This window comes from Ornithodoros turicata, chromosome 4 (genome assembly GCF_037126465.1).
Source record: "Ornithodoros turicata isolate Travis chromosome 4, ASM3712646v1, whole genome shotgun sequence".
NCBI lineage: Eukaryota > Metazoa > Arthropoda > Arachnida > Ixodida > Argasidae > Ornithodoros > Ornithodoros turicata.
The window spans coordinates 55,476,461-55,491,551 of NC_088204.1; the positions used below are offsets into that span (position 1 = coordinate 55,476,461).

The following is a 15,091-nucleotide window of genomic DNA, read 5'->3' on the forward strand; positions in this document are numbered from 1 at the left end:
ACATCAGCTACAACAGATACAGTCAACAGATCGTCTGTGTCAAGTGGGGTTTCCCACAGCAGAAATTAGAGGCTAAGGAGCCCTCCGTCGAAGGAGCCCTGAAGAAAATGGAAGGCCACCACTTCTCTGCAAACCTAAGCGTTCTAACAATTATGATGTCATGCCCTGTGTTCACGCTGTGTCTCACAACATCTAGATAATCGCAGGAAAATATGATGTTGATCTTGTGTTCCCAGCTCCTTCCAAGTTGTCCGGACCGTGTGCCAAAACCGAAAACCAAAAGGGACAACACCGGCTGTGGAAAACAACATGTGTCCAGTGTTAAAGGAAGCGCCTCAGGACGAGAGCCACCGATATGTGGAACAGAAACAGTTATTGTGAGCCTAGGAGAAGACCACTCTCTGTTCGTAATATTAGCTGCTCTAGACCCGTGGCACTACCCTTCACATTTGCTTGCCGGATCGTTGGATTTTGTACCCTTTTAAGCAGGGTGTCGAACCGAACCCGAACCGAAAACCGTATCCGAACCGTTATTTCTACCGGAACCGAACCTGATCCGAAATTTTCATGACACCGTTTAACCCGAACCGGAGCAGAACCGTAAAAAATAATAGCGGTAACCGGTTCGCAACAAAACGGTTCGGACATAAAAGAAATCAACATAACAGTTCATCTTAATCCTCGAACGAAGACACATTGGTATCGGCATCACGCGTCCATATCACGGATTTAGGAAATTGTAACTAAACAGTCAAACGAGGGCGTATTTTAAGTATACTTTCAGCGTCGTCTTAACACGTGGAAGCGCAGTTATCCTTGTGATCGCCGCGGCTAGCGCCCCCCGCACGCGCTGCGGCCTCTGCTCTTCAGAGACGAGGCGCCACGCGGACGAATGAAACAGGAATGGAGTAGGCTAGTTATATAGCTCTATAGGACGAGCCCAGTCACCCGCCTAGCTGTTCCTGGCGTGCATGGAAGGAAAAGGGATACAGCCCCGTGTGTCGCCAAGCAGCTAACCCTAGGCATGATGAACGACAACTACACGGCGTCAACGTCAGTTTTCACTGACGGGTCATCTACTCGGGGTGGATCGTCCTCGGCATTTGTCATTCCATCTCAGTCAGTCTCCTGTGGTCACCGTCTTTCTCACAGAACATCGTCTACGTGTGCCGAGCTTTACGCCATTCTATTTGCTATGCAAAAACAAAATATCAGCCAGTCCAGCTCAGTCCTGGGTCGTCTTCACAGACTCAAGACCCGCGCTCCAGTGTGCGGCCAACTTGGGGATACGTGGATCCCTCGGTCCTGTTGTCTTTGACATCCTGCAAGCTTATAAGAAGGCGATCATTGCAGGGCACACTGTAGTATTGCAGTGGATCCCCGGACATGTCGGTATCAGCGGCAACGAAGAAGCAGACAGAGCCGCATTGAGCGCCCATCAGCACGCAGCTTTTTCCCCGATAATGATGTCGTCGGGCGACCGAAGACACGTCCTCTAAGACACTCACCGGTCCCAAGATGCAGGCTCAGTGGGAACACGACATAGCTCACTCCCTTCTCTCTGATGTAGACCCCACGCTTTCTGTCGTCCTCCCTCCGCGGCTACCGCGCCCCTTAACTGCTGTCTTCCACCGCATGAGGCTCAACGTTGCCTTTACACCTGCCTTTCAACACCGTCTCGGCTCCACCTCGTCTTCCTTCTGCCCCACTTGTGGAGTACACGGCGACCTCAGCCACGTCATCCTGGATTGCGGGCGATACCACAACGAGCGTGCGCTAATGGAAGTCTCTATGCAACGCATTGACAAGCGGCCGTTCAACCTAGCGAAGATCCTCGGTCCGTTGTCGAACGCTGCCCACCAGACGCAGGCCTTCGTCTTCTGGCGGACTACTTGTGCTCCACCGGTCTGGCGACGGCTCTTTCAAAGCACCCATCATCATCCCTTCATGCTATCCAAAAGCGAAATAGGGCAGTGTACCGCCTCAGCGGCGGTGAATCGCCCACCCCATCACCATCCAATGTATGTATGTATGTATGTATGTATGTATGTGTGTGTGTCTATAGGACGAGTATGTGATTAAGTAAGCCCCAACATTTAATTTTACACGTGAGCAGCAAAAATTAAACAACTCAGAAACAGGAGAATTGGATAATGTTGTCTGTTGCCTGTTTGATTGGTCGTGGTTTGAAAAGTAAATGCAGTTCTGCTTCTTGGTAGTGCCATTCTGTCGTGGCACATTGCCTTTGCGTTATGGATTACCTGGTACACAGTTGTGAGCTCGGCTGGCAGACTTATTTTCGACATGCTTCAGTATGGTTTCAGATCGATTCACGGTGCGAATGCAGTGCGCCTTCAAGTAATGTCGTCGAAGTAAAATGCTGTCCATCTTATTAGGCTTCGTTTAAGTGTACTGTGCTGGCACTGTGCGTGTGAAAAAAAAAAGAGATTTAGCGAACAGAAAGTGGCGTGACTATACCGCTTCATCAGCGTGGACTCTATTTACAATAAGTGTTCATCCGTTTCTCCTTAAAGTGACTACCTGACCGCTAAAAACGTCAATGCAGACAACAACAGTAAGCTATTAGACACGCATTTCCTGATAAAAGCAGTTTTATGGAACAAATAAAATGGAAGCGTTGAATCGGTTCGCGAACCTGTTCGGGGCTGCGAACCGCTTTGCGAACCGGTACGATTTTGACGTGGCCGAACCGGAACTGAACCGGAACGAAATCAATGCGACGCAAACCCGAACCCGAACCCGTATTTTGTGTCCACGTTGTTTCCTTGTGCTACAGGGGTAATCTACCGTCTTCCGCTGACCCGTAGCCGTGTCTCAGGAAGCATGCGGCGTCCCTAACTTCTTGCTAGGGCGCCCATTTGGCGGAACACTACAAGACATGTAAATGTAGGCACATGTTGGATCAAGGCCCTGGGCCGAAGCAAAGACAGGAAGAAAGAAAAATTTTGGAGAAGGCCAGCTTTGTTTGTGGTGGGGGGTGGGGGTATATGTGTGTGTGTTAGTGCTCCCTTCATTACTCGATTTCTAGCATTTTGTATCGTTCTGATCCGTTTTTGGGTGCCGCGCCGGTGAGACTGAGCACGCGTGCCTCCCGTTATGCCGTTTTCTTAATAAACCTGAGTTGAAAGACAGCGCTTGTACTGTGTGGTGCCCTTCCTTTTGTTTTCGTCTTATCATGCTTCACGCTTTTCAGCTTGTTTATTTAAATGGTTTACCCAGCCGCATGGTCCCCATCCCCACGGTCGTTTATCTAGCCGCATGTGAACCCAACCAATAAAGCTAAGCATGGGCAACAGATAAGTGCAGGATACCGAGAATTATCTTTGTATACAATATTCCGCTCTACACTTGGGTGTACGTAAGCCGTATAACAAGGTAGTGTATTCCATGTTGTACAAAGCGGAGCTACAATGAGCGCCGCAATAGTATTAGCTACTTTTCTAATTCGGTGAAAAATAACGATGAGTATGCCAGGTAAAATTTTGTATGATGAAGCGCCCAACAGTTGCATAGCGTTTGCCGAGCAAATGCACGGACCCCGATAGGAACTTTTTGATGTACCAAATCATCGCCCTCCCGCAGTGTTTAACGCTGCATCCTAGAATGCGTCTAGGAAGGTAACACGCCTAAGTAGGGCATTCTAATGGTGTATTCGACTGGTCATCCTAATACCCCGAGCTGGGTCAGGTCAGACCGCATCTCACTCTAGCCCGGAGCCGGATGAATCGTGCAGAAGTCGAGCGCGGCAGGTTCGAGCAGGGGAGTGGAGAGGGAATGTTAACTCACGTGACTCGCGGCGTTTCCCTCGTAGTCAAAACGACAACGACTCACAATGGAGAACATGACAGGCACGGCGGAACAGAAACAGTGCTCAGCGAAAGCTGGCGTAGTCACGATATGGGGACGCAACCAGATTTCGCAACGGCTCTGACGGCGTTGGTGAGAGCACCCTAGAACACTCCGCGTTGGAGGAAAGAGCTCCAAATGGACCGGTCGAATGCAGTGAGTGCCTCTGTTTCGACAAGTCGAATATGAAACGTCGCTCAAGACCGCTGTTGAGTGATCGCAACCAACCAGTCGAAGACACCGTTAGGGTGCCTTCATGCCAGCATTGCATTGGTTGGAATTTGCGCGGATCTCAGGTGCTTCGACGGTACAGTTATAAATAAAGTATAACTTCATCAAATCTTGATGTACGATGTCCCATTTCAGTTTGGGCGTGACGTTCGTCTACGAGGACGAAGGCTCCAGATCCATATCACTGGGTGCTGCGCCACCTCTTAACCAGGAGGCAGTCATCGGCTTAATGTTCACGCCGACACAAGTGATAACATCAGCTGACGTGGGCGGGACAACAGAGACTCCCTACAACATAACGACAGGCAGAATTAAAAGCCTCTACTTTTCTAACCTGGAAGTGCTAGACTTGGGATTTGTGAGTACGCCTTTCTTGATACTATTAGGCAGTTTTGAGTAAACACCCCTGCGATACGTTTGATACACTGGATACACCATGGATTGCAATGTACTCTCTACGTATTAATGTTCGCGTTAATAATAATTTTTAAAAAAAGCGTGGTCACGTCCTGACCAAAACACACTCTTGTCGCTCATTTTGATGTTATTTTGGTCTCGTCACAGCAACTCCTTTCCCACTCTTGAGCCAATCAAATTTTCCGTACCCACGGAACACGAAATCTATCCTGAGGCTTTAAACAGACACCGCCTGCAGTAACTCAAAAGTAATTCAATTACATTTCTCGAGTAACTCTAACTGAATTGCGATTTGGCTCCAGTGATTTTCCTGTAACTCAATTTCTTTCAGAATCGTCAATTTGCAATTGCATGCAATGCAAAATGCAATTGCAAAATGCAATTTCGTCTATGTCGCGCTGGGAACACGGCCAAGTGTCCTGGGCTTCCCTGTGAATTCCCAGCGCGACATAGACGAAAATTCTAAAAACGGGCACACCTGCCCTTTAAAGTACACCCTGCCGGTAGTTGGGTCGCTGGAACCATATCACGAAGTAATCAGTAAGCTCAGGACGCTTTGCTGTGTTCCGAGCGAGACGTAGACGAAATTGCTAAAAACCGGCACACCAACCCTTTAAAGTGCACAACTGCCGGTAGTTGGGTCACTGGAAATATATCACCGAGTAATCAGTCAGCTCAGGGCGCTTTGCTGTGTTCCCAGCGCGACATAGACTAAATGTAAAAATGTGCACACCAGACCTTTAAAGTGCACCCTTCCTGTATATGGGTCGATGGAACCATATCGCCAAGTAATCAGTCAGCTCAGGACGCTTCGCTGTGTTCCCAGCGCGACGTAGACGAAATTGCTAAAAACGGGTACACCAGCCCTTTAAAGTGCACCCTTCCGGTAGTTGGGTCCCTGGAACCATATCACCAAGTAATCAGTCAGCTCAGGACGCTTTGCTGTGTTCCCAGCGAGACGTAGACGAAATTTCTAAAAACCGGCACACCAGCCCTTTAAAGTGCATCCTGCCGATAGTTGGGTCACTGGAACCATATCACCAAGTAATGAGTCAGCTCAGGATGCTTTGCTGTGTTCCCAGCGCGACGTAGACGAAATTGCTAAATTCGTGCACACCATCCCTTTAAAGTGCACACAGCCGGTAGTTGTGTCGCTGGAACCATATCATCAATGCCTTCATAATTTAATTTGCGCACGTCTGGTATGCGTCATTTGACCTCATTTCTGAATGCCCTCATACTGACCTCACACACCTCAGGCCTCACCAGTGACTTCACTCACAGAGACCTGGCGCGCCTCAGACCTCATGAGTGCACTCACAGGAGGTCTCATGAGCGGCACAGCCTCACGAGTGTACCCACAGGAGACCTATGCGGGTAAGACCCTCATGGGTGAGGGCTTTCGTTTGTGAGTGCCGTGAGGGTGAGGGCGAGTGAGGGCATGTGCCCATGAGGGCCGTGAGGATGAGGGCGAGAGAGGGCCTGTGCTCGTGACGGCGGTGAGGGCGAGTGAGCGCATGTGCTCATGAGGGCGGTGAGGGTGAGGGCGGGTGAGCGCATGTGCTCGTGAGGGCGGTGAGGGTGAGGGCGAGTGAGGGCATGTGCCCGTGAGAGCCGTGAGGGTGAGGGCGAGTGAGGTTTCACCAAAATGCGCACCTACGGGTATGAGTCGTGTCAAGTAATCGGCAACCATCTCTTACCATAGCTCGAAACTTCTCAGTCACCCTCTCTGTCGCACACAACGTCGTGACGTCCGCTAAGGCACGGTAGGTGACGTTTACGTCATCAAATGAACGCACCGTTGTTTTTCTTTTTTCTCGTTTATCTGGGATACTGTGACGTTCTCCTGGATGAAATTTACACCTACGTGGGACTTACTGACCAATAGAACGCTGATCTCCAAATCAGTCGACAGTTGCGAGCTGTCCCTTTATAGGAGCACTGAGGTCATCCCCCAACCTTTCTTTTTTCTTTTTTTCGTGCGCCGTGTTGGGTAACGGATAAAATGAGCTCGTGCGAGAGATGGGCGAGTAAAGGTGACCTGCTGGACGCGCACAGGACCTCTGTCCCCCGCATCTTTAGACATCTTCCACTCGAGGGAACGGCATGACGTAACGTGGTTCCCGGGCACGTGACTCATGACGTAAGCGACACAGCTTAAGCAGGTATAAGCGGCGCGTGACCTCATGTGAAAGAAACGTGAAAGAGAGAGAGAGAAAAGCACGGGGAACTTTCCTACGTCACGCGAGACTCGTGTCTGTCGGACGCGGCTGCTTTCTCCTACTGTTTCTATAAATGTGACAGTTCGCAGTATTAACACACCGCAGAGCGAAAATATTTTGCATAATGACTCCTTATGGACAGCTCAACGAATGAGACAGGGTTTCGAGCCATGTTATATGTCACATCATTGCTCTTTTAATTATAGTGCCGTCCTAGTTCACCGTGCTCTAGTTTATCTACTGTTGCGCATCTACAGTGTGGTTCCAAAAATGCTATTGATACGGTATTGCTATCGCAAAAAAATACGTGGCAACACATCTCCAAATTGACACACGACTACTGGTAGCCTATTGTCTTGCACGCTGTAGGTTATGGATCAAATCAAAAGCGCTCTCTGTAAAGAACAGGGTTGGTTATCGAAAATAATAAGGTTTCCGTTTCTGTTTCCGTTACAGTTTCGAGACGATTTTCGGTAGCGGTTTCATTTTGCGTTTCCGACAGAAAGCGGGTATTTAACGTTTCCGGTAACGAGCCCTGTCTACTGTGTCATACTTGAGATAGAAAAACACAGAAGACGCATGGAAATTCCCCGACATCGGCACTGACACAGGCACCAACTGTGCACAACTTCGGTACAAGGTCGAGCATATTAATAGTGAGCGTCGGCACTCGTTAATAGTGAGTTGCGTGCCGACGGCGTTGCCGTTTCGTCTGGATTGGACTAGATTGGATTATTTTAGTATCTCGGGAAGCCTGGAGCCCCCCGCTAGAACCTCTCTGCATGAATCATTTGCAAAATCTACATGCATTTCGCCATTAAATCTGATGACAGATGAGATGCGAATGAGAGAATATTTATATATGCATATTAATTTGCTTCTTTGTTTACTAACACCCTGAATGCAAAGTACTACAGAGGGGGTAATGATGGTTAGTTATAATGCGATGGATCATATCAGTATTCATACAAAACAATGACGATGGAAGGTGGTTTCACTCCACGCTTGTTCTAGGTATGAAGGAATTGAAGATATTATTACATGCATAATAGGAGGAAAGGTAGGGGAACTACGTTACGTGAATTCCGTTTCCGTTAACATTTCCAGGCTTGAATTTCGTTTTCGTTTCTGTTTCCAGCAAAGGTAACGAAAATATTCGTGTTTCCGTTTTCATTTTCGTTTCCCTGCGGAATTCGGGTATTTAACTTTTCTCGTTTCCGTTTCTGGCATCCAACACAGGTAAAGAACGACACAAAAGGCTGTAAGTTGAAACGCATGACTAGAGATACAACGCAGGTGGCCCCTTGGAGCTTCAATGCAGGTGGTCGTGATGTAAAGCCCTTTCACAGTTTTCCAGAACCGTAAAACGGCGCAGATACCGTTATCTATTGAAAGCCAGGTCAATGCGGGAAGCAAAAAGAGAAAAACGCATTGATTTCATTGATATTAAAGGGTTGTGATATGCCATTTTGTTTGCAGGAGCAGGCGCCAAGTTCCCTTTTGTTTTTGTCAGGAAATTCGCTTGAAATAGGCAGTGAAAGCCTGGAAAAGTCAGGGAATTTGAAGGCTGCAATTTGGTAGACACCTTGAGTGTATGATGCGTTGTGATAGTAATACCCCAGTTGAGAAATCATGCTCCAAGTGGATTGTGGAACTACAAGCTTGAACTAAACATACCAGAAGGAGGGCACCTGCATGACAGGTTTATCTGGAAGTAAGACCGTAAATGTTAGGTTAGCTCAGGTCATTCGATAATTCACGTTATCCATGTACTGCTGCAGATCGTACCAGCAACAACAGACAAGATGTTCTGCACTTGAATGCACCAAAATCCAAGCCCCTGCAAGACCAATAACTCGTTTGTGATCAAAACACATCAGCTGGAGGATTAAGATTTACATTAGGCAGAACGGACAAAAAGAATGCTCCTGTTCTACAGGTGACGCTGACGAATGTAACCCTTGGAAGTCCTGGAAGAACACGTTACTTCAGGCCAAAGTACAACAGGTGCACCAATATTTAAATTTATACCTTACTGAAAACACACGAAATGTGCTGCCGTACTCATGTTGCTGCGTAAATGCACACTGTGAAAGCACTTGAGTAAGGACACTTTATTTGATAAACAGAAAACACTTCACGCATGGTTGCTTTAAGCCATAACGAGCTACAGCAAGGGTATACAAATAACATAAATGCAAGACTAGTGATGCAATCCACCTGAGCTTTAGAAAATCTTCCCGGATACTATCCCGACGACCGTTTTATAGGCCGCACAATCAAAGGCCCGGCCCACCCGCGTACGGAACGCGTTATCAAGGGGACCTTCTCCAATATATTAACCTGATTCATTAGAAAATGAAATGTCTCCGTGCCCGACGCAGGTGTCACTGTACTATCAACAAACACAGATGAACTTTGAGGGAGCATCTGACTGCAGGGGTGACAGTGCCCTCCATTAAAACACAAGAGTTGAAAGGTGAAAGTTGGGACGTAGAGTATAAATTTTCCGGCGGTGCAGGGAGCCTGCGGAATCATTTAACAAATAAGGTACATTCCAAATCGGTGCTGAAAAAAAAAAAAAAAAGAAACTGCTGGGACCGACTGTCTGACACATTTCTTCTTTTGAATGTGATGGCATTTGCATCGCATTACTTGTGATTTATCAAACGAACATTACGCGACATACCTCCATCTGCTGTATTTTGCTGCCTCCGCGATCACCAGCTGCAGATATCATTGGCAGAGCATTCCGGTGGAGATATCTTCGGCTTCGTGTGAAAACTCCAAATTGCTCTTCGAGTTTCACATTGCTTTCATAACACGCAGGGCCGAAATGACCGAAGCAAATCGCTCCTTTCTAATGTGGCACCCAACTGGAGCTGCAACCGACTGCTGCAGTCCGATAGCTTTTCCTATAGTATTTCGGAAACTTGGGGTTTGAACCATTGGAACTGCGCGCTGAATTGTTCTTGCAGCCTGCAGTGAAGCACTCTCGCATTTTCTGTACGCAGCACGGAACACGAAACGCGCTGGGAAGCCTCCTTGACAGGCCTAGCAAATGCTTTGCAGCCGGATAAAGCAAAACCACACGCTCCTTGCATGTTGAATCAAGTTACAGGAACATAACTGCCCACTCATAGCGCATCACTGTGATATCACTACTTCAATCTCAATCTCCGCAGCAGACCAGCAGACATCCCGGCCGGCTCGGCGGAAGAAACCAAGCCAAATCTCATGCCCAGCCGAAACATCCCCGACCTTGTGTATGACGTCGACACAGGGTTTGCGGGCCGCAAGTCGGAATGTCAGACTAACAATTAACTTTTCTTAAAAAAAAAAAAAAAAAAAAAAAAAACGCGAAGACTTTCGGATAACTCCTTCGCACAATAATAAGCGTTCCCTGATGAACACATCGTATGAGTACCGTTCCATTCTGTAGCACTAGAAAATCGGCGTAGCTGAGCTTTAAGTACGCAAGATAGAACTTTCTGTCTCTCAAGTGTGATTTCATAACATTCTGGAAGAAGAAATTTGGCTGAAAAATGTAATAGAGCGGCAAAGGGATCAGTGCGTTGTAGACAGCCTCGGCATGTAAGTTACTGGACAAAAGTAAAATGGCAGACTCAAGTACCTGGCGGATATCGAGATGATTTCAGAGCGAGAGATCTCCAACGCAGTACATTTGATGAACGATGAATACTACTTATTAGGGCAAAAACTTCACTCGAGGTGTGCCAAAAAGCGAAAGCAACGACGAACTGCCATATCTAACCCACAACCTACTCTATATACTAGAGACCTGGAGAAATGGCACCCGCCTATGGGAGAGCCGGGTCATGGGTTAGTTACGCTAGTGGCCGCTGCAAGCGCCACATACCATTATTGGGGAGAAGAAATGACATGTGCACTACTATCATCATTGCCACCGTCGTTCGTTTGCTACACAGGGCTACAAGGCTGTTGCTAAGCACGCGTTACCCTCTTCCGTACAACTTCGTCGTTGCACCACAGCCCATCGTACATTGCCGAGGTTTCGGCAAATCACGTGATAACGAATAATGCTAACTAGCGCCAAATTCCATAGCGCAGCGGCGATTGTCAGAATTACTACTCCGATGCTGGGAGTTTTGCTGATGTGGACCTGTCAGTATGGTAGGTCGTGATCTAACCTGCCGTTTCAAGCGGCCCCAGGAAACTTGGTACGGTGTATAAGGAAATCGGGACCATATTGAACATTCCTTAACGTGCGTTTCGGATCGTGATTTCATGACAGCGCGTGATTTGTCTCGAAATAAGGTTTTGAAAACGTAGTTGAACCATTGAAACTCCGCTACATGTGGTTTGCGGCGCAAACACAGGGGGCTGACCCTGGTCGCAGTTTGTCTGTTGTTCTTGTTGATTTGCTGAAGCAAACCTTCCACTGGAACGGCTTCGCGAACCGGTAACTGCTTCAGATTTTAATTCGGTTCAGTTCCGGTTCAGCAGAAATGACGGTTTCTAAAAGTTTTCGGTTCGGGTTCAGCTCTGGTCACAATCCCGGTTTATAATGGCAGAGGGGGCTGTTTAGCAAGATTAGATGCTACACATGGTGCGGTTCTACGAATGGTACGAAATACACGCAGAGGACAGCAACCCATGGAACCGAAAACTCAGATGTCTGCTTTCTGCTTCGTTGAAGAATTTTATTACGCAATCAAAATTATGAAATGCTACCCGAATAATGGTACACTTCTTTCGTTATATAAATACTGGACTAATTTCGATGTATCAGAACCGCTATAGAACGTCCTGTATGATCAATTGTGACAACATGATCATTGTGACAAATTAATTATAGAAAGGTCAATAACTAAAAGTCTATATCAGGTAGCAAGGACACGTCCAACACTCAGTGACCCACGGCAGAACTCCATATTTTACACCTGTCAACAGGTACAACAATCAAAACCAACGCTACCAGCTTCATGCGTTATCAGCGGCACATTATTTGGCAACAATGTAGAGGAAGCTCTAACGTACCGTTCTTCACTTGCAATCAGCATTGATAGTGTGCCACATATGTACGGAAACGTTACTAATATACGAACGTGATAATCAAACCTGTTGGTCATTTTGTTCTTTGAATCGGCTATTGGTTCCAAATGAGAACTCCTAAGTGCTGTATAATTCGAGTACCATAAATGTTCTTTGGATTTGGGGAGGTAAAGTTGCGCTCAATGTGTAAACGTGTCAGTCGGGACGGTTGCTGAAAGCAAGAAACATGTATAGGAATGTTGAACAACTGAGCAGTAAGCAAGCGAGCGGGTGTGCACTCCGTCGTGTTGTTGAGGTCCCGACAGAACACAGGAGTGGCGTATATCGTTATCGGAGCGACACCCCTAAGGCCTAAACGCATAGACCGTTTTCCCGACGTTTTCGGGACGCACACGCGCTCGTCGTGCGTGTGACCTCGGAAAAACCAGTTTATCAACGCGCGCGAAGGGTGTACGCCGGAATCTGTCGACTACAAATATTCGCGCGCGTCTGGGCGCGTTTACCGAGAAGTAGACAGAACGATGGCCGCCGTGCGGGAGACAAGGTTGTGTATGAGTACCTCGCATAAGTTTTTTGGGACATTATTCACCACACTAAATTTACTTGTACATCTTAATGATGTCTGAAATGAATGAACGCAGAAACCAGAGGAAAGAAGAACATCGGCATGTCCTAACAGACGTTTGTGCTCGACGAATATAGCAACAGTGGCGCACGTCACTCGCTCCGTACGCGTCCCATGCATTTCGGGTGGTCGCCTCGCCTGCGTTTCTTCGCCGCGTGTGCAAGGTCATGGCGTGCGCGCGACGTTTTGACGCTGAGAAAACGTCCCATGCGTTTGGCGCTTTACACCAAACGGCAGCAGATAGACATACAGGCAGGTGACTGGGCTTGGGCCCTGCTACGAACTCACGTGAAGGTCGACATGGTGTATCGATCAGCTCAATCATGCCGCGTATTAGTGCACTCACCGGATAACATCACACTCGTAAATAGAGCAAATGTGATGTTATCTGTTGAGTGCGCCAACATCCGGCATGATCGAGCTTACCGATACACCATGTCGACCTTCACGTGAGTGCGTAGCAGGTCCGAACTGACGCCTTATCAGATGATTGTGATCGTGAGTTTCGAAAGCCCGAAACGCCGAGCTATGGTAGGGTGTTCCGTAAACGCTTGTGAGGGTCTGTTCCTTGTTCGGTGTCGTCCTCGTTCTCGTCCGCACTCCTCAACCTTAAGGAGATGCTGCCTCATTAATATATGGGAACTTTGTGAATAGGCAGCTGCGTTTGTTGTGTCCTCGTTTGTTTGATATTTATGCTTTAGATACCAAGTAACTATAGCTCACCATGCTTGGCTCTCTTGGCTACTTGGCTCTCTCGTGGTGTTGGTTCAACTTTTCTACATTTCCCCTTCTTTCAACCAACCAACCAACGGCGCGAGCGCGGTGAAGCTCACTTTAAGGCGCGCTCCACTAACAACGCATATACTACTCCTGAAGAACAACCTGCGTACCTAAAACCCTCTTTTGTTCTAAATGTCCCTATTGTCGGCGTGGAACATGCGTATCGATGTCGTACATCTTACTCTACTTAATCACTGCAATGCCACAGATGATTTCTTCTGAAGTTGTCCTTTGCCTGTGTTTTTCTTTTATTTTCTCTCCCTATTATTTTTCTTCATCAACATCTTTTCTTTACGTGTTTTTCACAAAGCCAACTGAGGCTGGTAGTAGGATTGAAGCCAGAACTGCGAAAAACTTTCATGGAACATTTCAGTCTTGCCATTGCGGAGCGTTGCGACAGGGCGACATCTTTTTTGTTTTTCTTCTTCTTGTTTTCTCGTGGAATTTCCAGTGTTGCAGCGTCGATTTCGACTGCTTTCATCGCAGGAAGTGGTCATTCATGCACAAAATATCGAAAGCATCGATAAATAACACGCCATTGGAAGAAATGCCTAATATATTTCTATTCTGTTTTCTAGGTCTGGACCTGAATTAACTACCGGTTTCTGCAGCAATGGCCATTCCATAGTGTGAAACAGCAACACATTGCAGGATATCAGAAATCGAAACTTCGTTTATATCACGTAATTAAGAGAACACGTCTGTGGTATGTAACGCACACGAGTCGAATAAAAAGCAAACACTTTGAAAGTACTGCAACTACCATCATCAGCAAAAACGCGCATGGTGCGTTTAAGAGCTGGAGGACATTTCAGATCAAGTCAATTTGAAATCGAGTTAAACAGAAACTCATATCGACGCACTCGACTTGCACTTGTCCAACACTCGACCAGCCGCGGCTGCACTTGTACCGCTAATAAGGAAAACGGGGACCTGCATCGACAAATCCTGCATCGATGACGCTTAACGATCGAGTAGGTATGGGGATGGTGGCTCTAAGTATATGTTCGGCGTATACTTCCGCCCAAAGAACATACTCGGTCGTCAGCATTTCCCCAAAATGTCGCCGTGTATTTGCCCTTTGATATGAGTCCTCAGAGCGTCCGAAGGATGATACTTGCGTATTGTCCGGGAAGAGTCATTCAGGTACGTCCTGTGCTCGCCCCTGTGGGTCATTGACAGAATGGCGTAAATGCAGGCTAGCTGGTGGATAAATTCCATGATAGGCAAGCCTGAGCGATGTAATGTTGAACACAGAACCATCAACTTTGTTCCTTGTGCAAAAAATGTTGTATATAGAATCCCGTTAGCTTGTGGCTTTGTATACATAGGTCAAACATCTCAATGCGTTAACCAAAGGTTGCGCCAGCATAAAAACAGCCCAGATTCAAATTTGTTGGATCATCTAAGAATGTGTAATAATTGTCAACCCCTATGGTCCCAGACGGCGGTGCTGGCGTGGGAACCAGAGAGGCGAAAACATCTTTTGAGAGAAGCGTTGGCCATACAGAGTGTGGGCAATTGTATTAGTGTGCCGTCTGTATGTATCTACCCGGCCTTCAAGCGCCTCCTTTGACCTCCTTCAACTCATTTTGTCCTCAATTCCCTATTCCCCTCTCTCTGTCTTCCCTCGCACCGTCTACATGTTCATAAAGTCCTTTGTTATCAATTAAACGTCTTGCTGGTTTTGAGCCTTCGTGTTTGTGTTTGTTTACGTGTCTTGCCCATTGCTCAGGCTTGCCTATCATGGCCTCTGTGGGTAACTCGCTGGATAAGAAATATTATCCCTGTTCAGTTTACCTGCTAAGGCTCCCCATATATTGACTCTTATACATTTATTTTGTTGTTTGGGCCGCTCTCTGAGGCTGATTGACATTTGTCATAAACAATGCGCCGTCCTGTGCAAGGTTTC

The 15,091-nt window shown here is 47.3% G+C and overlaps 1 protein-coding gene across 2 annotated transcripts in view; it reads left to right on the top strand.

Annotated features, from left to right (window-relative positions):
* The window catches only part of LOC135393206 (uncharacterized), a 63,481-nt gene extending 49,548 nt beyond the window's left edge, over nucleotides 1-13,933 (top strand). For both annotated transcript variants that reach the window (XM_064623701.1, XM_064623702.1), the window contains 2 exons: nucleotides 4,234-4,456; nucleotides 13,758-13,933. In XM_064623701.1, coding sequence (XP_064479771.1) covers nucleotides 4,234-4,456; nucleotides 13,758-13,769 — 235 coding nt within the window. In that variant the 3' untranslated portion in view covers nucleotides 13,770-13,933. The remainder of the gene's footprint in view (nucleotides 1-4,233; nucleotides 4,457-13,757) is intronic.
* The last annotated feature ends 1,158 nt before the right edge of the window (nucleotides 13,934-15,091 follow it).